This window comes from Pocillopora damicornis, chromosome 10, assembly GCF_964200805.1.
Source record: "Pocillopora damicornis chromosome 10, jaPocDami1.2, whole genome shotgun sequence".
In the NCBI taxonomy this organism is placed as follows: Eukaryota; Metazoa; Cnidaria; class Anthozoa; order Scleractinia; family Pocilloporidae; genus Pocillopora; species Pocillopora damicornis.
Window position 1 is genome coordinate 14,183,253 of NC_142679.1, and position 24,931 is coordinate 14,208,183.

Here is a 24,931-nt window from a genome sequence, read left to right on the forward strand (position 1 = left end):
TAATTTAACGTAATTAGCCATGCAAAATTTGGGGTAGAAAAACTGGTTTGAAACACTAACTTTAGCATTCAACCTCACAGTGCTTTGGAGAACCACCACTATGAATGTCTTCAGCTTCAATAAGATCGTTCTTTTCGAAGTTATTCTTCTAATTGGTAAGTACACAGTTCTAGGCTCTGGCCGAGTGTAAACCAAGGATTTTTAAACGTATTCTCCATTAGTTTTTACATTCGCCCAAGACGACCTACAATGTTGATGACACGAATTTTAAAAAATAAATCAAAGAGAAAAAAGCTGTAGTAAATTCTATGTATCTGAATAACCGATTATTATTATCCGGGGAGGCAACGACTCCTGTGCCGCTATGCCATCCATAGAAAAAAAGAGGACCTGATAGCAGGTTATTAGTGTTACCTAGTTGAGCAAGTAATCAGTTGAAACGTCCAAAAAACTAGTATTTCAAAACAGGTCAATCTAGATACAATATTTCCTTAGAGCTGTTTTATTCCCAAGCTCTATTACTCCAGCCTTAGGATGCGGCGCCTAGGTATTTTAATTGTGGTTCCAACCTTTTACAATTACCTTTACCTTTCATTCATGAAAGTGTTTAAGCTTTCTGTAAAGGAAGGGCGAGTAATAGTAGTAGTAGTAAGGGCAGAAATTTCAAAAACGCCTGAAGGATAAGAAAAGCGAGTCACTGAGGGAAAAACTTGCCTGGTCAATACCTTACTTTAGGACTTACTTTGGGGGATGTTTAGACTCCGCCTTCAGGCCCAACCCTTAAGTTTTTTGAGGTACTGCTTTTATGCACCCTTAATTGCAAGATGGTACCTATTTCATGAACCTGATCAATATCATAGTATACCTTCTGAAAACCCTATGAAATGGAAATAATTGCGCCCTGAACCCTTGCTTACAGCGCTGATTCTTGGGCTGAGGTAGTTAAGACATACGTTGGTGTTAATGACCAAACTTATATTCTTTCTCCTTTTTGTTTGATATTCTTCACAGGATTTGTCCATGGAGGTATGTATAAACATGTTAAGAATAATTATGGAGACAGGAATTATTAGAGTTTACTTATAGAGAGTTTGTAAAGAAACAATGTTTATGAATAAAAATCAAATTAACATTCTCAGAGGGGATTTGTTTTCCAACGATTAATTTCCGTAAAGAAAATAATTATATTTGGAAATAAACAGCGAGTGATGATGAAAAAGCAACGCTCTCTTTGATCTTTTCTTATCCAAAATGTTGATCAGATATCGATAAAGAAAGCAATGGGACGACTATCAGTTGTTATAACCACTCCTTATAAAAGTCAACTTTGGTTTTAATTTTTCTGCTCTGTGCTCTTTAACAACACATAATTTGAAATTTCAGACTGCAACTCACCTCTTGGTTTGCAAAGCGAGGATATTCCCAATTCAGACATCACCGCCTCCTCCGAGGTAAGCAACTTACCTAAATTTGTTGTATTAAACTATCGAAAATTGCTACATTTTCTTTCCTGATATGCTGTGGTAGAGGTTACCCAAGGCACATGTCTAAAAATTGCGACGAGCCAATTAGGAGACCACAAGCTGAACCCTTCTTATTTTACATGAATGGTTTGCGCCAAAATTTGATTCAGCCGATGTATAGAGAATCGCCCATTGATTTTTCTCCTATTTCAGACCATCTGATTATTTTGGTACCATGACTTGGCCTGAAATGTTGCTAGGAAGCTGAAACATCTGGAGGCATCATGATGAAAGCAAATGAGAATTACGTATTAGTTTGCCTCCTATTCCAGACCATTTGATAATTTTGAGTACCATGACTTGGTCTGAAATGTTGCAATCAAGCAAGGAAGCTAAAACATTTATTTGTTTGTTTGCCAATTAATCGACCAGATATCTTAGATTGGAGTTTCTTTACAATTTTTGATCTTATTGGAATGAAATTTTAAATGACTGGTTAGATTGCGAAGGCCCTCTTACGATTTAAAATGGAGATACATTACTGTGACACCATAGATTCCTGAGAGTAAGATAGGACAGAAGAAATGAGGAAAAAAATCGAATCTAGAACGGCTACCCCTATAAATTCATTCCAGTTATATCATTTTCAGAGTTTATCGATCCAAAATCGAGAAGCATCGTACTTACTTAATCATGATCTTCCTTTCTCGTTGGAATATATAAATAACAATTATTTAAATATCATATAAATAATTAAAATATCATATAATAATTTCGTTTACAGTGGGCTGCAAACCATGGGCCCAGCAATGCAAGGCTCAATCGTCCAGCTAGTGGAGGTAGAACTGGAGCCTGGTCTGCCAGAGCAAATAATATGGGACAGTGGATACAGGTGAACCTTCGTCAACTAACTCGAGTCACTAAGGTGGCAATTCAAGGAAGACAAGACCATCCACAATGGGTTACTGCATTTAAAATATCTCACAGTCTGGATGGAAAACACTTTGAATATCAACAAAAGGTATTTTTTTCAATCGAAATTTTTAAAGAATTCATAACACGTTGAATAATTAGAATACTACAGAGGTTGAAGTAGTTTGAAAGTTGAAGACGAAGTAGAAGCCATGGCGTTTAAGATGCTGAATTGCGAGGGTATTAAGCTGCTGACCCCTCTATTTACCACTGTAATAAATATTATAAAAATATTATAAAAACAATACCATTTTACGAAAACTGTTCGATAAAAAAATTAACTTGGTTGGGATTTTCGCTCTTTTTAATATCAATCTGGTTTCCGTCTAGATATACTACGGAAACAATGACAGAAACAGCATTGTTTTTAACATTTTAATGGCACCGATCGAGGCTCGCTTTGTTCGTCTACATCCATACGCATGGCATGGACATATCTCTTTGAGGATGGAATTTTATGGTTGCAGCTTAAAGCCAGGTAAAAAAGCTAATACAAAGATCTTACTAAATAGGTTCCGTTTCGAGTGTCATCATGCCGACAATATTTGAGCTCAAATGTGTTAACTGCATGAAGGACAGATGTTTTCCCACTCGAACAGTAAATATTTCTGAGATAAGCGCCTTTATTGTCCTCTCCGGAAGATTTACCCACGCAAGCAAACTAGTGTTTTTGTAAAGGACAAATTAAGTTAAGATGTTTACATATTGTTTTCAACAGAGAGTGCTTCCCTGTTTTATTTAACCTTTTAACTCCTGAGAGAGGCTGGTCTCTAATTTCTTTTTACAGTTTTACCCTTAATCAAATGTAAAGGTCACGGGAAAAAAGGAAATGATCACCAATACATAATTTTCGAACAAATTCTTCTTGTCAGTAACATAGGAAATGTAAAGAGAATGATGCGAAGGGTATAAACAGTAATGGTAACCTGGAAATAGATAATGACGATATCTATTTTTTCGATAGAGTGCGCTCGCCCCTTGGGCTTGGAGAACCATCGGATTCCTGATTCAGCCATTGCATCTTCTTCGGAGGTAAGCCTTCTCCAGATTCCTCAGCGAGAATTTCAATCTGTCGTAGTATTCACGTGTATCCTCTCTTTGTCTCTTATCATTTTATTTTGATTAACTCTCGCTTTATTTTCTCAAGTTTCATTTTTTAAAATTTTGACATCGTTGATGTAGATTTAGTCTTGAACATATCAGGTTTATCCACTAAACGTTGATCTCAAAACAATGCAATATTCATATCAGCCAAAAAAAGTTAGTCCAGTTTATACTATCAATCCTAAAAAGTCTACTAATTCTTTGTATCAAGTGGGACTCCAACCATGGACCTACCAATGCCAGACTTAACAGACCTAGTGGTGGCGGGAAGACTGGTGCCTGGTCAGCCAAGAGAAATGATAGAAACCAGTGGATTCAAGTGACATTTCCTGAGGTCACTAAAGTGACAAGAGTTGGAATCCAAGGCAGATATGATTACAATCAGTGGGTTACCAAGTTCAAAGTGTCTTATAGTCTTGATGGTATTGACTTCGTTATCCTCGGCAAGGTGAGTTAAATGTCACCCAATGGTTAGTCTGGATAGTATTGATTTTTCTAGCTAAGATGAGGTGAGGTGAAAAATGTCATGGTTGTACGAGTTTTGCCAAAATCCTTTACCTTTGGGATTTCTTACCTTGTGCATAGCAGTAACACTAGCAGCACGTTGATTATTTTCCACCCTTAGAATTCATTGATTAAATAGCCTTATCTCTTAACTTTTTCCTTGTTTTTACACGTCGATTTTCATAGATATACAACGGTAACAACAACCGTAACAGCATTGTGGTCAACGATTTAGGGGCACCCATTCAAGCTCGTGTAGTACGCATCAATCCAGTCGAATGGTATGGACACATATCCCTGAGGATGGAGCTGTACGGCTGTCTTTTGTCATCAGGTGAGAGTATTTAGTGGAGTTTCTGACAAAATTAATCTTGTATGGTAGATCCAGAGTGAAAGAGAAATGAAGCAACAATGAAATTTGTATATGAATATCACAGGAAGAACAATCTTTCTTCTATGGAATCTGGAGTTCGACCCTCCCTCTGATAGATATCTCTTCATCGCCCTCAAACCGGAGGCTTAAAGTGTAAATCGAGTGTAAACTCATACATTTAAATTTTATCTAGCCAGGTGTGACCTAAGCTTCTCAATTTCTAAGGGAAAATGTGATGTATCATTATAGATTGCGCAACCCCCTTGGGAATGGAGAACAGGGTTATCCCCAATTACGCCATAACAGCTTCCTCAGAGGTAAGAATTATCTTTACTTGAGCTTAACCTTATTAATTTAACCTCAAGGTTAAATTAATAAGGTTAAACGGACTCCACACGTGTGAGACCTTTTGTTTAGTTTTTATTTATCCTTTTTTTGTTAGTTTTCTTGCTTTTATCAACTATCGTTCCTCTCAGTATTTACGGCTCTAAACATCCTTATTAATGAACAATTACATTTTTGTTGTTAGAGCTTCCCCTGTGATAAGTCTTGCTAATTGCAATCCCAAGTAAAACTAGAACTAGTCGCGACCTCATCACTCGCATTTTCCCGCGCGCAAGGTCTTCTCCCCATCGGTTGAATTTAACTTTTTTACGAACTGCATATCTGGTCACTATCTGGTTTTTGGTGCTATGACTGGAAATTAAACCGTACAGTTTTGTCTAATATAACTATTTCACTGTTAAGCTCTTTCCATTTTTTACATATCACAATGGTATCATGTTGCAAAAACATTACTTATTAACAGTGGGCAGCAAATCATGGTGCGTCTAACGCAAGACTGCATCGCCCAGCAGGAGGTGGAAGGACTGGTGCCTGGTCTGCCAAGACAAACGACAAATCACAATGGATTCAGGTGGATCTTCGCGGAAAATTCAAAGTGACCAAGATTTTAACACAAGGAAGGCATGATTATGCGCAATGGGTGACCCAGTACAAGGTGTCCTACAGCTCAGATGGGGTGCATTTCAGTGATCAAAATAAAGTAGGTTCAAAACTTTCCATTTTTACAGTTTTTTTCATCGTATGTGCAGGGCTGATAATGTATGCAATACCATTGAGGTTAAAAAGAGTGCTTTATCCACTGCTTAGCCATTATTTTAATATGTAAGAAAAGGAATACTCAACTCGGTCATATTGATTTGAATATAGAGGTATTAGATTTAAAAGCAGTAATCTTATTACGTCCTTTTGTAGGAAAATGCTCTTTTAACCAAAAGTCTGCCTCCTCTTTTGCATCTTTTTGCAAGGTGTATCAAGCCAACAAAGATCAAAACACCGTGGTAGTGAACACTTTAGAGTACCCGATAGAGGCGCGCTTTATACGTCTCAACCCTAAACAGTGGTTTGGTCACATCTCTTTGCGAATGGAGCTTTATGGTTGCAGTTTGAATTCAGGTTTATCATTAGTTTTGTTAATTCTCTTGTAGAAAATAAATGTCACATTTTAAGCTTTTGTAGGTAAAGGCTCAAACAACTTTGATAGTGACACAGAGATAACACAATACGTCGTAATTTGAAGGAAGCAGTTTTGTACAGACAACTCCTTTAAAATATCCATTTTCAAGTAAATTTTGCAGCATCTACAATGGTTAAACTTTTATCGAGTTTTGTTGCAGAAAATCTCCCCGTCAACGATATGCAAAATTTTCCATTTGTTTAAAAGTTTTAACTTACAGACTGTCAGAATATGCATGCTGCCAGTTACAGAATCAGTTTTACAGAACAAAATCTTAATACATTAATTAAAAATACGTTCTTGCAATGGTGACTGGGCAATGAAATACGCGCGGACTTTTTACGGCAGGTGTAACAACTTATTACGGACTTCTGCACGAACCCACAAATTGGAAATGAAAGGTTTTCGGTACAATTTTGTACTTTTCGGGGTGCTTACAGTCATTTCACATCTCATACAGAGCAGTGATCTCCTCGGCCCATTATGGAAAGGAAAAATGTTTGCAAATATACAAATTTAAAAGAATTCATGAAGCTTTTTTGGTTCTGCATCTCTCCCATCAGCAACAAAGATCGAGGCCGCGCGAAACAACATGTCCCCTGAGGGACCTGGTACAGGGTTGGCTTATCCCAGCATTCATTTGGAGCAGTATTAGAAAAGTTGCATATTAATATAGTACGTGAATGTTAAGCGAGTTAGGAGGGTTGATTACCGTGAGTTAGTTGACTCAATAAAAATATAACATTGCCCTACTTTACGCTTTAGTTGAAACCATTTGCCTTTCCCATAGTGTTTTGCCTTCTTTGGTAACAGAATGCATGTCTCCCATGGGAATGGAAAATAAATTTCTTCCAAACTACGCAATTACAGCCTCTTCTGAGGTAAGTTAATCGTTACATAGAGTCTCTGCTTTAGTTTTGAGTATTACTTGTGGGAAAAACATAACAAATGCTAACTGTTAGTTAGCAAAGAGACCGTGTTTGTGGTGCGAAATATCTCATTAAATTGAAGAGCGTCATAGATTGAATTACGCTCTTTATATGCATGGAATGTATTTTATACCGAGACAGGGCTACGACTAAGCTCATCCTTGCCAGTTAGCTCATTTAGGTGAGCTATCCTCGACAAATTATAATAAGCAATAAATTGCTTAGTGATCTAAAAAAATTAAGAACAGACATGAGCTAACAATTCGCGATCCATTCAGGTAACCTTGAGTTTTGTTGAGTTGTTTTGCGGTCAGGAGTGGGCAACCTCTTGCCGGACGAACGTAGTGTGGAAAAAAACGTAATCAATCTTTCAGTCAGTAGCTAAAATTTCAGATACAGAGGTCTTGCAACTCAAAGGCACTAACTCTACCAGGAATTCAACAAAGCCAGCTGAACAGATGGTCCGTTGTGCTAAATGGGGTCACTGTGGACAAGTATCTATTTAGACTTCAAGTCTGAGGTATTTGTATCTTATTTCCCTCAGTGGGCGTCAAATCATGGAGCTTCAAACGCAAGGCTGTATCATATAGCAGGCGGTGGAAGGACTGGTGCATGGTCTGCAAGAACAAATGACAAATCACAGTGGATTCAGGTGGATCTTGGAACAGTCAAAAGAGTGACGCAAATTGCCAGTCAAGGCCGATCAGATTATGCTCAGTGGGTTACAAGATACAGAGTGTCTTACAGCTCTTTTGGAAAAGTTTTCCACATCCAAGATCATGTGAGATAGTGATAATTAGATTGTTGTGTGGTATTTGTTGGGAGTTCCATCATACCCTCAGAATTAAGAGGTTGTTCTTTAGTGAATATACACTTTTTTCACATATGGGGTTTGTCTAACGTTCACTTCAGAGAGAATTTTGCGCCAGCTTGAGCAATAACTAGAAATGATGTGCTATCCGAAAGGCTCACATTGTTTAAATTTGTTCCCCTTTTCAGTTTTAACATACATGTGCAATACTTTTGCATAACTATTTTAGGTTTACCAAGCCAACAGTGACCAACATAGCGTTGTTGTAAATACTCTTGTCAAACCAATTGAGGCTCGTTTCTTCAGGATAAAAGTTGAAGGATGGCATGGTCACATTTCCATGAGGTTTGAACTGTATGGATGTCATGTTCATTCAGGTTAGCAATAAGTCTTACATTTGGAAGTTCTCCCTGGAAAATGCACTTTCCAACGCTACACTGTTCGTGATAAATAATAGTTGAACAAAATAAGTTACTAAAGGAAAACTACATCATTTTGAGCGAGCTGCACAAGTGTTATTGTTTTAAAGCTAACACGTTAGTTTTTGGACCAAAGGACCTTTCTAAGAAAATATTGTTGTCTGCGCCATTATATGAAACATAGAATAAAAAAGATGATAAGTTTTGAGCTCGGTAAAGAAATAGCGAAAAATTCTTTTCGCCTTGTCACAAGCGTGGGACAGATAAAAAAAAATAAAACAGCTCTGTGTCCCCATGAGGAATCCGCGCCCCGGTGCTGTACTATCGAGCCAAAGAGGCTCTATGGTGAGCGAGGCCCGTTACGAGTATATGAAACAAATTAAGACCACCTATGTTAATAGGCATCACCCCATGATCTCTTGTACACGACTGCCAAACTCAGGTCACCTATATGTAAGGCCTCTAGATTCTCCAGAATTGCTTGGAAATTATTTCATTGTTAGGGAAACTATCTCTAATTTTCACGCTTTAGAGATGGAGGCAGACCGATTGATTGGAGAGCTACGCAACAAATTATAATTTTTTCCACTTGAGGATTTTTTCAACTAACGACCACTTAGTATCATCTAATATGTCCCGTGCGTTGCTAACACTTGTCTAAAGATTCCCTCTGAATATAAACTCCTACTGTAATGGGCTTTTACTAACATTGCATTTTCGTTTATTTTTAGCATGTGTGTCACCCCTTGGACTAACCAGTAAGAAATTACCAAACTCGGCATTAACTGCCTCTTCTGAGGTAAGAGAGTTATTTTTAGCATATGCACACTGTATGCGCATACATATTCATAAGCGCGTGAAAAAGCTATGCAAAAAAGCTAGCTTTTTTTCATTCGATACAATTTCTCCATCACTTCCATGTTCATACACGAAACACCAATCATTCAAATACTTTCCCATAACCACTTGATTTATATTTATTGATAACTACATTGATATTCATTTATATTTATTGATAACCACATAACCACAAGGATCTTCAATATGTACAAGTACTTTACTGCTTTATTCATTTTTAAGGAAATTATTTCAGAGCAAATTTTTTGTCCCATATGTTGTCATAGCTATACATAAATTGGATCTCTTTTCTTTTGCAAGTGGGCGGGAAACCATGGGGCCAGCAATGCAAGGCTCTACCATGTTTCAGGTGGCGGGAGGACTGGAGCGTGGTCTGCTAAATTCAATAACAAGGGTCAGTGGTTAGAAGTTGATCTTGGTGAGACGACCAAAGTTACAATGGTAGTAACACAGGGACGGTACGACTATGATCAGTGGGTAAAAAGTTACAAAGTGGCCCACAGTAAATATGGCGATCATTTTGAATTCCAAAACAAGGTAAGACGAATAACGAGTTTATTTCTAAAGAAACTGTCGTGCTGCGCTAGCGGGAGAGTACAGCAGGGTAATCAAGTATTATAAACTGAGTTGATAACGTAAATTGAGTTAAGAGTTTCAAAGCCGACGTTTCGAGCGTTAGCTCTTCGTTAGACCAATGAAAAGGGGCTAACGCTTGAAACGTTAGCTTTAAAACTCTTTGCGGTGGCCAATTTAAGTTATCAACTCAGTTTATAATACTAAACAACCTTGTTAAGACGAACAACATTTGCTAGTTTTGCTTCCATGTTATAACCTGGATTAATTACTTAAAACTGCATTGAAGTTAGGCTTGTATCGCTTAGCTAAACAAAGAGTTCTCCTTAGCTTGGTCAACGTGGTTATACTCCTGACACCACTAATCTCTACCTGCGTTGTGTACCTGGTCCTGTAAAATCGTTCGTGATTTCAGGCCTATCGAAAAAAATCTTATTCCAAACGACTATTTCATAATATTGATTAAAAGTAGTGTTTAACCAGACTTTTCACCGCTACTCTAATGCCAGCAGTAAAAATTATTCCAAGTGTATAAAATAAGTCACTAATCTTGTCGCCTAACTTCAATAAGAATTAAAGGAAGGACATAGGAAATGGTATGCCTGAAGCCAGCTTGAGAAACATATCTCATATGTGATTCACTTCTCATCTATTGGTTAACAGTAGATTCAAACATGTGCTTTCGCTTTTGGCTTATTTTCAGGTGTATCAAGCTAACGGAGATAGGAATGGTGTAATCCTTAATAGGTTGATCCAACCAATCGAAGCCCGTTTCGTCCGTATTTATCCAGAGACTTGGCACGGCCACATATCTATGAGAGTGGAATTGCATGGCTGCGAAATCCGGTCTGGTAAGGTCATCTTGTTTAAAATGGGCCTACGTTTACCAAATTAATGCCAAAACAAAAGATTATTGGAGGTCCAGGTGCCTTTTCTATTAGCAAACAATGTAAACGTCATTGAATGATTCTAGATCAAGTCAGAACCGAAATGTAATTGATGGAAAGCTTTCTGCCTAAAATATTTATTATCAGATAGCTTTGGATTTCTAAGTCTTTGCCACCCCAGGTAGGGAACCCCAATATAAATTTTTCTTACCCAGAGCTTTAGGCGATAGAATCACTGGTCTGGTTTTAAAATCAAAGTGCGGCTTAAAAAAAAAAAAAAAGTACTCATCGTGCTTCCCATTTTCGTTTCTTTCTCCTTTAACATCCTTATTAGGTTGTAATCTTCCCCTGGGAATAGAAAACTACCATATACCTGACTCAGCCATAGCAGCCTCTTCATGGGTAGGTTATCTCGGTATAATTTTGTTTTTAAGACTCTAGAAAATGTATTTTTCCCTTAATTTTACAGAAAAATATAAAGTTTGTAATGACCAGAACTTGTTTGAAGATGTTGCTTCCCTTATGAAAGTTCTTTGAGCCAGTTTTTGTATCGTGCAAAACTGTTCTGAAATTAAAGGAGACCAAAAAAAGGTATACGCTCCATAGAGCAGAAGAAAGAAATACACCGGAAAAAACCGAGAAGGAAAAAGAGCAATTTCAATACTGTTATCATTAGTCCTATGAAAATACTAGTAATAAACCGTCTTACTTCAAAACTTAAATCATTGATAAAACTTTTTTCTATACTAGTGGGATCCAAACCACGGACCAAACAATGCCAGAATCTACCACATGGCTGGGGGTGGAAGAAGAGGAGCTTGGTCTGCGAAGGCAAATGACAAGGGACAATGGATTCAAGTAAATCTTAGAAAAGCTATGAAGGTGACCAAAATTGGAATGCAAGGTCGTCAGGATTACGCTCAGTGGGTCACTAAGTACAGAGTGGCTTACAGCACGGATGGTCAGCACTTTTCAGTTCAAAATCAGGTGAGCGAAAACCACCCTTTAAGCATTATTTACTTGCCACTTTTAAGCTCTTAATTAGTTTGCATTTCCTGCATTTTTTAGACGGAGGTCACGGAGTCAGCTAAACAAATTAACGAAAATATCAACCCTGAATCAAAAATCTCTGCGATACAGGATGCGTACTTTTTTTTAAATGATCACAATTAATTCGTTTTATGAAATCTTATTACAACAACCGGTGATAGTACTCTGGAAAAAGATTCAACGGCTGGTTTTATGCTAGATGACTCGAGTCCACACACGCGGATTTTCCAAAAGTAGAAAACCTGTGAAACTTGTTTTTTCTATTTTGAATGAATATATGATCTACCTCGAAACTTTGACGAAATCAGATTGATCAAAAGTCGCACTGAAGTTTCATGAGTTATAAACAGCAGTACCTTGGATTTGACCATGTTGAAAGTACATATATTTAATGCCAACGTAGTTTCGAGGGAAAATTCCTACTCGAGAAACAATGTGTTTTTGAAGCTGTTTGGTAATCATATGCAATACCATTTCAGAGATATTCAGGAAACAGGGATCAAAATACTCTTGTCATAACTGACGTGGCCCAGTCAATTAAGGCACAGTATATCCGAATCCTTCCTCAAGAATGGCATGGACACATCTCTCTGAGGATGGAGTTGTACGGCTGCGACACTTCAGGTGATAATTCCTTAATTAGCAGCCGATTCTTTTTCTCCTCATAACAAAACTAACAGAATTGCTTTAATTTCGTGGCAATTTAGGGGCTATCGACGGTGGTTACTCCGAATGGGAAGACTGGGGAGAATGCTCGGTGTCATGTGGAAGAGGATCACGTTCAAGGAGACGATCATGCAATAATCCTGTTCCACAGAATAGTGGTTCAGACTGCTCATCCCTGGGACCTATGGAGGAATTTGAGTCCTGTAATATGCAACCTTGCAGGGGTAAAGAATGATAAAACGAGAGAGATACAACCAATCCCTGTTTGTTACAAAAAACTCTTGTTTCACAACGGAAATAAAAGTTTGTAGAATTGGCTATTGACGGTTGATTTATTTAGACACAGTAAGACGAAAAAGATATCTTCTTTGGTCTCATAATATATAAATATGTCTTTTCTTGGGGGATTTATTCCCCTTTCTCTTTTAGTTTGGGCGACGGTTTGTTCGTTTCCAAATGATTAATGAAACTCAAAACAATTCAAATTCAACTTAGTTGATAACAAGCAGTCGAACGAATACGTTCGCTGGGCTGGATTAACTTATGGCTGAAAGTGGCAATCTTCACTAGAGTAACCTATCTCACCATTGACTCAAGAAGGACCTCATCCCGAATAATTCCGAAGCCGAACTTAACTAAGTTTTCATTTTGCCTTCTTATACGTTGGAGACATACTTTTTATCCTCACTGTTATTTTTCCCGCACGGATATGATCCTGGAGGTACACGCCTTGATTTGCAATTGGTGCAACGAAATACCCCCACAGGAAGGGGCCACAGGAAATATTCCATTACAACGTTAGGTTACCTGCGTTAGTACATGGAGGTAAAACGACCGATTTAATTCATTTTAGATTGTGACACCCCTCTGGGAATACAAAGTGGAGATATTCCAAACTCCGACATTACATCTTCTTCCGAAGTAAGTTCAACAGGTGGTGAATAGAAAAATGGATCGATATCAGTTACTGAGGCTGTAGATATTTTTTAAATATAGAAGCTTTCTGCGATTGTCTCTTAATACTTAATGATGAATGATTCGTCTTTTCTAGTAGGGAAATCGATACTAACCATTTTCATATTCCTGCTCTCCTTAGTGGGATGCAAACCACGGGCCCAGCAATGCAAGGATCAATCGTCCTGCTGGTGGAGGTAAGACTGGAGCCTGGTCTGCCAGAGCAAACGACATGAAACAGTGGATACAGGTGAACCTTCGTCAACTGACTCGTGTGACTAAGGTGGCAATTCAAGGAAGACAAGACCATCCACAATGGGTTACTGCATTTAAAATATCTTACAGTCTGAATGGAAAACATTTTAAATATCAAGAAAAGGTATCTCTCTGAATTGAAATCATAATTAATCCAAAACATGTAGGCAAGAGAATTTCATGATATCCTCCAGCATGTGGACTTCTTGAGTTTATAGATCATTTCAGAGGGCTAAATAATTTAGTATTTAAGGTACTAAATTTCTTAGGCCTTGAGCGCACAAAAAGGAATTTAGTAACCCTTGTATGTTACAGAGAGTTGCAACCCGACACTGTTCAAATTATTGCAATGAAAATCTATACTGAATAGAGAGGGAAAACCTCTTAGTTATCTTAACGATTAGCATGCAACCTATCTTGTCAATTTCGATTTATCAGCCGGATGTAGAATTGAATATGATTGGATCGGGGTGTAATATCGTCAGATCATATCATAATCAAATCCTTTGAAACACTTAATCAGTAAATACACTAAGCATAAAGGAGTAATCTAAAAAGGGTACAGCAGAACTTGATTAAACATCAGTTTTTTTGCTATTAAGCCAAACTCTCTAGAAACATATTCTTTGCTTGTATTTTTTTCTACAGATATACAATGGAAACAATGACCAAAACAGTGTTGTCGTGAACACCTTGGTAGAACCAATCGTGGCCCGGTTCATCCGCCTTCATCCGTACGTCTGGCATAGACACATTTCGTTGAGAATGGAGCTTTACGGTTGCACACTAGGACAAGGTGATATGAAAATTGCTATCAGAGCCCCTGTTAGCCACTTGCTTTCGCTGGTTACCTTTTCGTGAAAATCTTAGCATGCTAACGTTTATTCAAACGGCAATACTCTATACACATTTCTTGCATTGTTTCCATTAAGATAACCACCCAATTTTTCTCTATCATAAATCAGTGTAGTTAAGATTACCTGCTTGTCCACTTCTTCCTTTTTTGACTTTGTAGAATGCAAATCTCCCCTGGGTATGGAAAACTACAGGATCCCAAATTCAGCAATCACAGCCTCATCAGAGGTAAAAAACGGTTATATGTCATTGATTTTTTCATTATTAAATTACTTTTCAGAAAATTCTTTATGGATGAAAGCATTATCACGAACCGATTAGAGTTTGAATTTCTTCGTTAATGTAAATGCAGCATTAATTCAGAATTTATTGACCTTATGCAAAGCTTTCAAAGCCGTACCCTTTGCTACAATTTCCTCGGAACGTAAGTGTGAGACTAACTATATGAGTTTTATGAATGAATGTCGGACCATGTACCTACAAATTACCCCTTCAAACCGATGGAATGAATGAATAATCGAAACAAACAATCGACTGATAGGTTGGTCGATGGATCGATGGATCTATCTATCGAGTAAATGAGTGACTTGGTGGTTGGATGACTGATTGACAGAAATCGATCAATCTCTTAGTAATAAAATTTGTTTACATTATTGCTCCAAGTGGGACGCCAACCATGGACCAACTAATGCCAGACTTAACAGACCCAGTGGCAGTGGGAAAACTGGTGCCTGGTCAGCCAAGAGAAATGATGCCAACCAGTGGATTCAAGTGACGTTTTCTGAAGTCACTAAAGTGACAGGAGTTGGTATCCAGGGTAGATATGACTACAATCAGTGGGTTACCAAGTTCAAAGTGTCTTACAGTCGTGATGGTATTCACTTCGTTATCCTCAGCAAGGTGAATTATATGTCACCTAACTAAAAGAGTGGTGCTTGCCAGTTTCATTATGGCAACGCTTGAATTAAGGATCAAGAAATCTAATTACTCTAAAATGAAGACGCTATAGTCGCTCTTTTCTTCCCGTTATTACCCAGGATATTACTGGTATTATCATTATTGTTGTTATTATTGTAATTACATTTGTTATCTTCGTTATAATAATTATAACTATTTATACCAATGCCTATATAGCATCTTAATAATTAAGCTATGACACAAATTGCTGTGTGACAATAGTCCATTTTACAGTTGTGTGCTTGGTTGCCAAGCCTTTGAACAGGAGTGAGGCTGAGGGTGACCTTGTTATGATACAAACCTTGCTGCTTTTGAAATGCAAATTAATTTGTTATCATGCTAACTAGATTCTGGTCTCTAACACAACAAGGTCACCTTCAGCCTCACTCCAAATCAAAGGCTTGGCAACTAAGTACACAACTGTAAAATGGCCTATTGTCATAACCTGTTAAAAATAAATCCCCGTAATGCATTTAATTATATAATCGATGTATCGATGATTAGAGCAGACATGATATGCCTTGATTATTCAATTACCTGTTGCATGTAAATTTTCATAGATATACCAAGGAAACAACAACCGAAACGGAATCGTTTTAAACGATTTAGGGACATCAATTATAGCTCGTGTAGTTCGCATCAATCCAGTTGAATGGTATGGACACATATCCCTGAGGATGGAGCTGTACGGCTGCCGTTTACCATCAGGTGATCTTTACTTCATTACCAACTTATAGTTACCTAGGAATTAAAACCACAGTAAGAGAGAGAGAAACGTTTAAGGGGTGGGGGTGGTTGGGGATGCTTACATGGGGGGTTGTGAATGAGGAAGCGTGTTGCCAATGCGCGGACAATTGGTTCTGATTTTACTAAGTGCAAAGTTGAATCTAAAGTGTATAACAAAATGCTGATTGGAAAAAACAAACAATAGTAACGGAACAATGTATGCAATTACAACGAAAGTTTTGAATCAACATGACAAATTTGATGACTACGAGTAGGTTGCTCCCATTGAACGTGGATAGATTCTTTGCATTGGTCTTATGTTGGAAAGTTGTAGGTGCGTGGTCTAAAATGCTAAAACACTCATCAGAACATAGAGTGCGACATTGTGGAGAATTATGTAAATGTTTGAAAATTTTGAGAGGTCCTATGACTAGAAAACTATTTTTGTGAAGTGATATCAACACTCTACATACAACCATTACTACGTTCGAAATTATAAAATTATTAACTGAGCAAATGAAAATAAATTGTCTTTCAGAATGTTCCAGACCTCTGGGTATGGAAAACCAGCTCATCCCCGACTACGCCATAACAGCATCTACTGAGGTAAGAAACTGTGCGAGAAACCTGCTTAGCTATGGTAAATTAGATTTGATTACATCATTTTAAAATCTTGATGCAGCATTCATTTACAGAAATTATCTGTAAAACAAAGTATTTTGAATTCATTGGTTTATTATAACTTAGTGGGCAGCAAATCATGGAGCCTCTAATGCAAGATTGCACCGCCCAGCAAGCGGTGGAAGGACTGGTGCCTGGTCTGCGAAGAGAAATGACAAATCACAATGGATTCAGGTGGATCTTCGTGAAAGATACAAAGTGACAAAGGTTCTAACACAGGGAAGACAGGATTATGCGCAATGGGTGACCCAATTCAAAGTTTCATATAGCGTGGACGGAACTAACTTTATATTTCAGAACAAGGTCAGTGAGTGCTAACGAAGTTGAAGCCGCGGGCTTTGTTTTCCAGAGGAGGCATTGATCGTTTTACGATATATGCATTCGGTTACCTTCACTTGTTTAGGTGTACCAAGCTAACAGCAACCAGAATACAGTTGTGGTGAACGCTTTAGAGAAGCCCATACAGGCGCACTTCATACGTCTTCATCCCCAGAAGTGGTATGGTCACATATCTTTGAGGATGGAACTGTACGGCTGCAGTTTGAAAGCAGGTCAGTCTTTTACTAATTATTAGGTCATAAGGCTTCTAGGTCATCTTTATCGAATAGAAGAGGAAATTCTCTGAAGTCTATCAGCGAAAAGTATGGTACCATTATGAATATATTCACCATTCCTCAATTTTACCTCACTAAAGCAGTCTATAGAAGTTCTATTCTTGTCTAGACTTGTGGTTGAAAATTGAGGAATTTTTCTTGAAGATTTCAGATCCGAAGAGTTTCTAACAGACTTTTAGCTGGTAAACGAGCTTGATCATAGCATATCCTGTAGAGAAGGCGCAATTTTGGCGGGCGAGTGCTCAGTATTATCTTTGTTTTCAGATTGTACTTCGCCGATGGGAATGGAAAATAAGATGCTACCAGACTACGCAATTACAGCCTCGTCTGAGGTATTTTTATGTATCGGTTTTCTCTCATATAGTCAGTCTACGCGACATAAAGCAATTTTTGATCTGGGGTTACTTTTTGTTGTGTTTTATCTCGCTCTGTGATCGGTCAAGAAAACTAATACCGGCAACTGAAACTATCAGATTAAAATTCGAAATTGATAGCGACGTCTTCGACTCCGTTTTCATGGTCTCATTTTCAAATATCTGTTCTCTATGAATGTCTTTTACAACATTGCTTTTGATTTAGGTTTCCCTTACACTTACATGTAATTTTAATCGGAAAAAAAAACAAAAAAAATTAAGTAGAACAGTTAATAGGCACCTTTTATTCCCAATTCAATCCACTCAATACACACAACAGGTCTTTTCTGAATAGCCCACATTAATTGCATGAATTTTATCAACTTTGACCCACCTCATTTTCACAACGCTTTCATTTTCTCTTCACAAAGTGGGCTGCGAATCATGGAGCCTCAAATGCGAGGCTGTACTTTATGGCAGGTGGAGGAAGAACTGGTGCCTGGTCTGCCAGAACAAATGCAAAATCACAGTGGATTCAGGTGGATTTTGAAAAAATGAAGAGAGTGACGCAAATTGCTAGTCAAGGCCGTTCAGACTACGCACAGTGGGTAACGAGATACAGAGTGTCTTATAGCACATTTGGAAAGACGTTTAAGTCCCACGATCATGTGAGTTACATCAAGAAAACTTCATGTAATATCATGTCCTATTCCGATACAATGGAGAGCTTTCAATTTGATTTTAATAGGTCATTGAATACCATTTTAATTCTTGGAAATTAGACTTGCTGCTTCGTGGAAGATACTATAAAACAAAGGAAATACGTAAGGAGGATTGCTTGTTTTCCTTGATTCGAACCACCTTACGGACACAAATGTAGTAATTCTTGTTACTTTCTAATACTTTTATTATCAAAATCGTTGGTTTCAATGTGTAAGTACTCGCCCTGACCCTTCGTTCGATACCAAGCGTAAAGTAATCCCTAAATTAAAATTTTTGGCTACGGAACGAAAAGCAAGCGATGAGAGTCAAACGCCAATGCAGAACGTATCATTGATATAATTATCATTATTATTTCAATGACTCTAAGAGTAATGAGCAAAATTGTTCCAGTGATAACAGAGTTGCTTGTGCTCTTGGTCGAGGTTTTCGTCATATCGCGCTATAATTATCTTGCTCAAGGTGATTATAGCATGAGCACGAAATTTCAAGATAGCAGCTTTGCGTTTTGTCAGGCCACCGAGGAAGTGACAAACGGAATAGAAGTAAAATCTAAGTTTGGTTTAACAGTTTTCAAAATAAAGATGTCAAGTTTTTGCTGATTGAAATAAATAAACCTGTTAAATTCTAGGGGAGAGTGGAGCTTATCTCTATACGAGTAATCAAACAACTTTGATAGAATGATTACAAAAAACAAAGCGAATTTACAACAGGATTCGAAAGCACGTAAGAAATTATATTAAAACAATTACTTATCTCAGGCTCAGTGAATATTGCGGAATAATTCCCTCGATTTTGTCTCGGGGATTATTCAACAATATTTTCTTCGCCTTCGGCGAGTACATGTTAAACATTATTCTTAAAAAATAAATCTTAATTCATTCTTAGATCGCTCTTGAGTTCGGAAATCCCACAATTGCTTATAAATGGGCGATTCTGTGCTTCGAATCTCGCATGTGCTGGGTAACCTGCATGAAATTAAAAAGGGAGTGTATTCATAAAACCAACAGCAACTAGCACGCTAGCCTGCGAGTGCAGGCGTCTTATTAGGGCGAGCTAACGTTATAAGCTCGTGATCGTTTACCCGACGGGCCATATTTGATTTGGAAGTTAGGTTAGACACCCCACCCCTCTCCTTATTTTGACCGTCAACTGACCCCCTTGGTACAGATTTATTTTTCTCCTCAACCTTTCGCTGCCATTACAATCAAATGGCGGCCATTATTTTTTGTCAAGAAAATACTGAGCACTCGCTCGCCAAACCACCTGCTTTGCAGGCTACTAAAACCCGTAAGATACATATGTAAAGATACTCTTTTTGTTCTTAAGAAGAAATATTTTGCGAGCAAGTTCAACTTTATTTGTGGAACATGGTTTACGATAGGTAATTCAGCTAAATGCGCACTTGGCTTTAAACTGTCTTCCTGAAAAATTTTTTTTAAACTTGTTTCCAGGTTTACTCAGCTAACAGCGATCAACACAGTGTTGTTGTCAATACCCTCGTCAAACCCACTGAAGCTCGTTTTTTCAGGATAAATGTTGAGGGATGGCATGGCCACATTTCAATGCGGTTTGAACTGTATGGATGCGATGTTTTTGAAGGTAGAGTTTGATGTTTTTATTCAATTTATTCTTCGTTTGTTTGTTCGTTCAGGCATTTTGGCCATTGCAAATGTTGGGCGCAATTGTTACTATTATTATTATTATTTTAGCTAATATTTCAACTGTGATGGGCTAGCTGATGGTAAACGTACCAGGCTATTGCTGTTGATCATGACTTTTCATCCTGTGATTATGAGATAAATGCCGAGTAGTGTTGAGGATGTTTTCCCATGGAGCTTGTGAGCATACGAAAACCATGGGCAAGAACACATTTAATTTTTAATTAATGAGTAACGTAACGTTGCCACATTCTGTTTATAATACAACAGAGCAATGCATGATACATAGATACTTATATGTTTTAGCATGTGTGTCGCCGCTCGGACTAACCAATAAGAAATTACCTAACTCGGCACTAACTGCGTCTTCTGAGGTAAGAAATATCCTTACAGTTCTTCTTCTCTACCAAACGATTACAATTGAGTGATTGGGTAATTTTGTCGTCGTTGTCATGCAGAGATGACAGCGATCTACGTAGTGTGATGCAGAAGTAATACGCTCATTCCGTTATGTTGTCAGTGGGATAGAAACCATGGACCCAGCAATGCAAGACTCTATCGTGTGTCAGGTGGTGGAAGGAGTGGAGCCTGGTCTGCTAAACTGAACAATAAAGGTCAGTGGTTGGAAGCAGATCTTGGTGAAACGACAGCTGTCGCCATGGTGGCGACTCAGGGACGATACGACTATGATCAGTGGGTGAAGAGCTTTAAAGTGGCTTACAGCAAGTACGGGAGTCATTTTGAATTTCAAAACAAGGTAACTTATGAAATAAATCGAAAATTAATTCGATAATCATTATCATTAACATCCTTTTAATAAGGGCCGTTATTGTTTACGATCTTTATTAACGATCTCCCGGGTGAAACTTTAGGCGGGGTTAGGGCAGTGTTATCCGCTGATGACACCAAGTTGTATAAAAACGTCAGCTCTGTCTGTCGGCGATTGCCTGTCTCTGGAAACCACTCTAAAAAAATTGAATGCTGGTCGAAGGTAAATAACATCAACTTCATCACCTCGAAATGTAAAACGCTTACTGTGACGCGGAAGAAAACCCCCTTGATTTACGAGTACACCGTAGACAATACACAACTTGAGCAAGTGTCCGCGGAAAAAGAGTTAGAATTACGAGTACATTGTATTGGCACTCTCATATATACACCATCACCGCTGAAGCCAACAAGCTCCTTAGGCTCCTAAAGCGGACATTTCTCTATCTAACTGTCACGTCTACCCGGCGCACGCTATACTTATCACCAGTCAAGTCACAACTCTGCCACGCTACTCAAGTCTGGTCGCCTGCTCAGGTTTCCCTGAAGGCACAAGTCGAGCGAGTGCAGCGGCGCTACCAGATGGACCTTACAAAACCGGATTGGCGAGATGTCCTTCAGACTCATTACCCTGGACTTACTCCCTCTTACCCATGACAGAGAACTGAAAGACTTGGTATTCCTTAATAAGTGGTTATTTAATCATACTCACCTTGATGTACATAGTTTCACGAAATTTATTACTCACGGCCCTACTAGACTAAGTAACTTCTTTAATTCAAAAACACTAATCTGTTAAACGAGCGCTTTTCAGGCCTCCTACTTTAATCGCATTTTAAAACTTTGAAATTACTCTTGTTTTGTTGCTCCCTCTTCAATTTCCTTCCAGCTTTTCGATAAACAAACACTTTTTGACCGCCTGAGAACGTCCTTTGACATTGATTAGCCCTGCACGTGGACACTAGTTGGAACTTGCTCGTGCCACAAGCTACAGGTGCTGCTGACACCACAAAAACTCGTTGTTTTTTATTTTAACGATGCCTCGCATGGGACGCCAGTCCCGGTCGCACCTGCCCTTTCGAGTTAGAATTACTTTTGTTCCTATCTTCATTTATCTTTGTCTCTATGTGATATGTTTTTGTAGTTATATATATTGTATAAATAAATACAGTATTATATAAATATATATTGTCATCTTTATTACTTCCTCCGTCTAACGATAGCCACTACTCAATAATTAGCAAGGTTACAGTTCTTGATTGAAGTCCAAAATAAAGGTAAGACATCGTAATCGTTAAGTGCCATTTCATTTTGAGGATGTTGTATTTTGCAGGTGTATGATGCAAATACCGATAGAAACAGTGTAATCGTCAATGAATTGATTCGACCAATCAAGGCGCGTTTCGTTCGCATATATCCTGTGTCTTGGCATGGGCACATGTCTATGAGAATGGAATTTTATGGCTGTGAGATCCATCCAGGTAATTGCAAATCGCTTAATCTGGGTGGTTTCTTCCAATAAATAAACTGTTGCCAAATCCTTCAAAACTTTTTGAACATAAATGGCGATCGTATCAGCACTCACCAGAGTATCCAGGGGACTTCTCTATTCAAGAGGAGGCTTCAGGAGTGAAAAAAAAGATTTCCTTGAATTCCTTTGTCCCTACAATGAAAATAAACGATGTAGCGGTGTATGGAAAATTTATATTTCACTGAGATCAATGTTGTTGCCCCTTTGTCAGAGGAACGTGTTGCCGGAATGATAGACGTCCCACGCAGGAGAGAAGTTTCGCAGTCATCTTCCATGAGGGGACACCTCTATTTATGGGTCCCTTGTACTCGTCCTGAGGGAGTACGAGGGTTCCTCAGCAAACGTTTGCCATTGTCTCCATTTAGATAGATAAATACGTCATTAATTTACGTTATTAAGATATATTTGATAGCAATAAATGCATAAAAATCTTAGAAAGATTGTGTGTCGATGCCGAAAGAGGTTTGCGACTGAATTCACCTACGTAGGTCAGAGAGGCCGCTGTTGTTGAATACCTGATCATATTTAATTAATTAAACGCATTTTGTGAGTTAACTTGATGCTTTTTTCTTATTAGAATGTTCGTTGCCCTTGGGATTGGAGAATAATTACTTACCAGATTCAGCAATAACTGCTTCGTCAGTGGTAGGTTGACCTAAAGTTATGAGCTCCAGGTTAAACTAAAGGGATATAATTGGAAACTTATCTAACCGATCACGATTAGGCCTTTTTTTATGAATGAGCTTCGTAAAGGAAAAGTATAAATGCTCTCATCAGTCCTCAATAATTTAAATTAGTATGGTAACAATGTAATGGGAAATGGGTGTAATTTTTCTTTTTTTTTCAACAAACCAGTGGGATGCAAACCATGGACCAAATAATGCCAGAATATACCACATGGCCGGAGGTGGAAGAACAGGGGCCTGGTCTGCGAAGGCAAACGACAAGGGACAATGGATTCAAGTAAATCTTGGAAAAATTACCACGGTGACCAAGATAGGGATCCAGGGTCGTCAAGATCACGCTCAGTGGGTCACAAACTACAAGGTGTCGTACAGCCAGGACGGTCAACACTTTGCAATTCAGAATCAGGTAAATTGTTCTTTCATAGAAATTAAACATCATTCCCTTACACTCGACATCAAATAAGTACCAAACTATGTTACCGGAAATGTAAAGGTATTTGTGAAAAAGGTAGTCATCTACAAGAATGACTGAAGTGAAAACATTTTATTTTGAGTAGCTTTTGCCTACCACTGTTGGGAACCTGATCAGGTCACTTTTAGTGGCATTCTTTGCCAAAAAGTTACGCTCAGGGCGCTCCTTCACATCCGACAGTACACACCGGGAGGGTAGCAAATCTTCAGGAAAAAGATTTCAGACGCGTTAAGTGCCCTTAACAAACAGAGATCCTTACTGACAGGAGAAGAGACGCTTTCACTCTCTACTTGCCAAAGAAAATAGTGCTCAAGGAAGCAGCCAATCAACCCACCATTAACAGGTCGTATCAATATAATTTCGTTTCGTTTAATTGCAATTTTAGGAATACGTTGCGAGTAAAGATCAGAATACCCTCGTTATCAACGACTTGATAAAATCAATCAAGGCACAGTACGTCCGCATCCTTCCACAGGGATGGCATGGACACATCTCCATGAGAATAGAGCTCTACGGTTGTGTCTCAAGTAAGATAAAACCCTTTAACCTAAGCAGCGGATCAAAACTTATTTTAAGGCTGGCATGAACTCAAAAGACATTTTGCTTTACAAAGGAACAGTTTATGGCGGATACTAGCTCTTTTGAGTTCTAGGCGGTTTGTTTATTCTTGCTTTGAGTTCTTCTCGCTTAGGAACAGTTTGGTAAATGCAGTAAGTCATATGCTAGCGCACAACGTGTCGAGCACTAAGGCGAAGAAAAGAGGATACCGCGAGAAGAACTCAAAGAAAAAAGAAACAAACCGCTTAGAGTTCAAAGGGGCTAGATGAACCAAACTAAAGCGAACTAAAGGATTGCTTTCGAACCCCAACCCTCAAGTCCTCTTATTGATTATGCTATTATAACCACAGTAATTGATGGTGGTTTTACTGAATGGAGTGAGTGGAGCGCTTGCTCGGCAAAATGCGGTTATGGAATACAAGAACGAGTGCGTACATGCACCAGCCCCCCTCCGTCAAATGGTGGAAAAGACTGTGAAGGAGCAAACAAGCAGCTTCAGACATGCACCAGCGGTGAATACTCCGAATCTAGTAAGTGATGATTGATTTCGTTGTCATATGAAGAAAGCTTTCATTAGCGAGCTCGAGAAAAAAACAAAAAGTGAAAAAATTGTATTTCTCTTCCTGTCGGAATTCTCTTTCTGATTGCCGAGTGTTATTTACATTAGTTTATCTGTTCAAGTTTTTTTGTACAATTTGATTTTCAGGAAATCCGTGGCAGAAATGAGTTGAACAACCATGAAGAGTACTAAACATCGACAAATGGACTGATATTACTTGTAGAACAAAAATGATGATTATCAAGAGTAAAGGGATTAGAAAATTTTAGGTTATATCAAAATTGACAAAGCTGAATAAAAAAATCTTCATGCTGCAAATTGAGACTTACGGTTTATCAGATTTTATTGTATTTTATGGCTGGATATTTTAGGCAGAGGGGACGTGTTTTCATGCAGAGAAGACGTGTTTTAAACGTGTTTTCCGTTGTAAGGTGTACGTATTGAAAATAATAC

At 38.3% G+C, this 24,931-nt stretch overlaps 1 protein-coding gene across 1 annotated transcript; it reads left to right on the forward strand.

Annotated features, from left to right (window-relative positions):
• Positions 1-20: 20 nt before the first annotated feature.
• Positions 21-24,796, forward strand: LOC113664791 (uncharacterized). Its single transcript, XM_089184134.1, has 41 exons — positions 21-155; positions 1,012-1,026; positions 1,384-1,451; positions 2,248-2,484; positions 2,766-2,913; positions 3,400-3,467; positions 3,751-3,987; positions 4,230-4,377; positions 4,666-4,733; positions 5,225-5,461; positions 5,727-5,874; positions 6,749-6,816; positions 7,409-7,645; positions 7,905-8,052; positions 8,826-8,893; positions 9,253-9,489; positions 10,229-10,376; positions 10,747-10,814; positions 11,163-11,399; positions 11,942-12,086; positions 12,170-12,352; positions 12,982-13,049; positions 13,225-13,461; positions 13,986-14,133; positions 14,353-14,420; positions 14,856-15,092; positions 15,710-15,857; positions 16,414-16,481; positions 16,623-16,859; positions 16,960-17,107; positions 17,435-17,502; positions 17,955-18,191; positions 19,698-19,845; positions 20,211-20,278; positions 20,425-20,661; positions 22,006-22,153; positions 22,781-22,848; positions 23,059-23,295; positions 23,747-23,888; positions 24,270-24,449; positions 24,626-24,796. The coding sequence occupies exons 1-41, from the start codon at positions 101-103 to the stop codon at positions 24,643-24,645; spliced, it is 5,880 nt and encodes a 1,959-aa protein (XP_089040260.1). The 5' UTR covers positions 21-100; the 3' UTR covers positions 24,646-24,796.
• Positions 24,797-24,931: the final 135 nt, after the last annotated feature.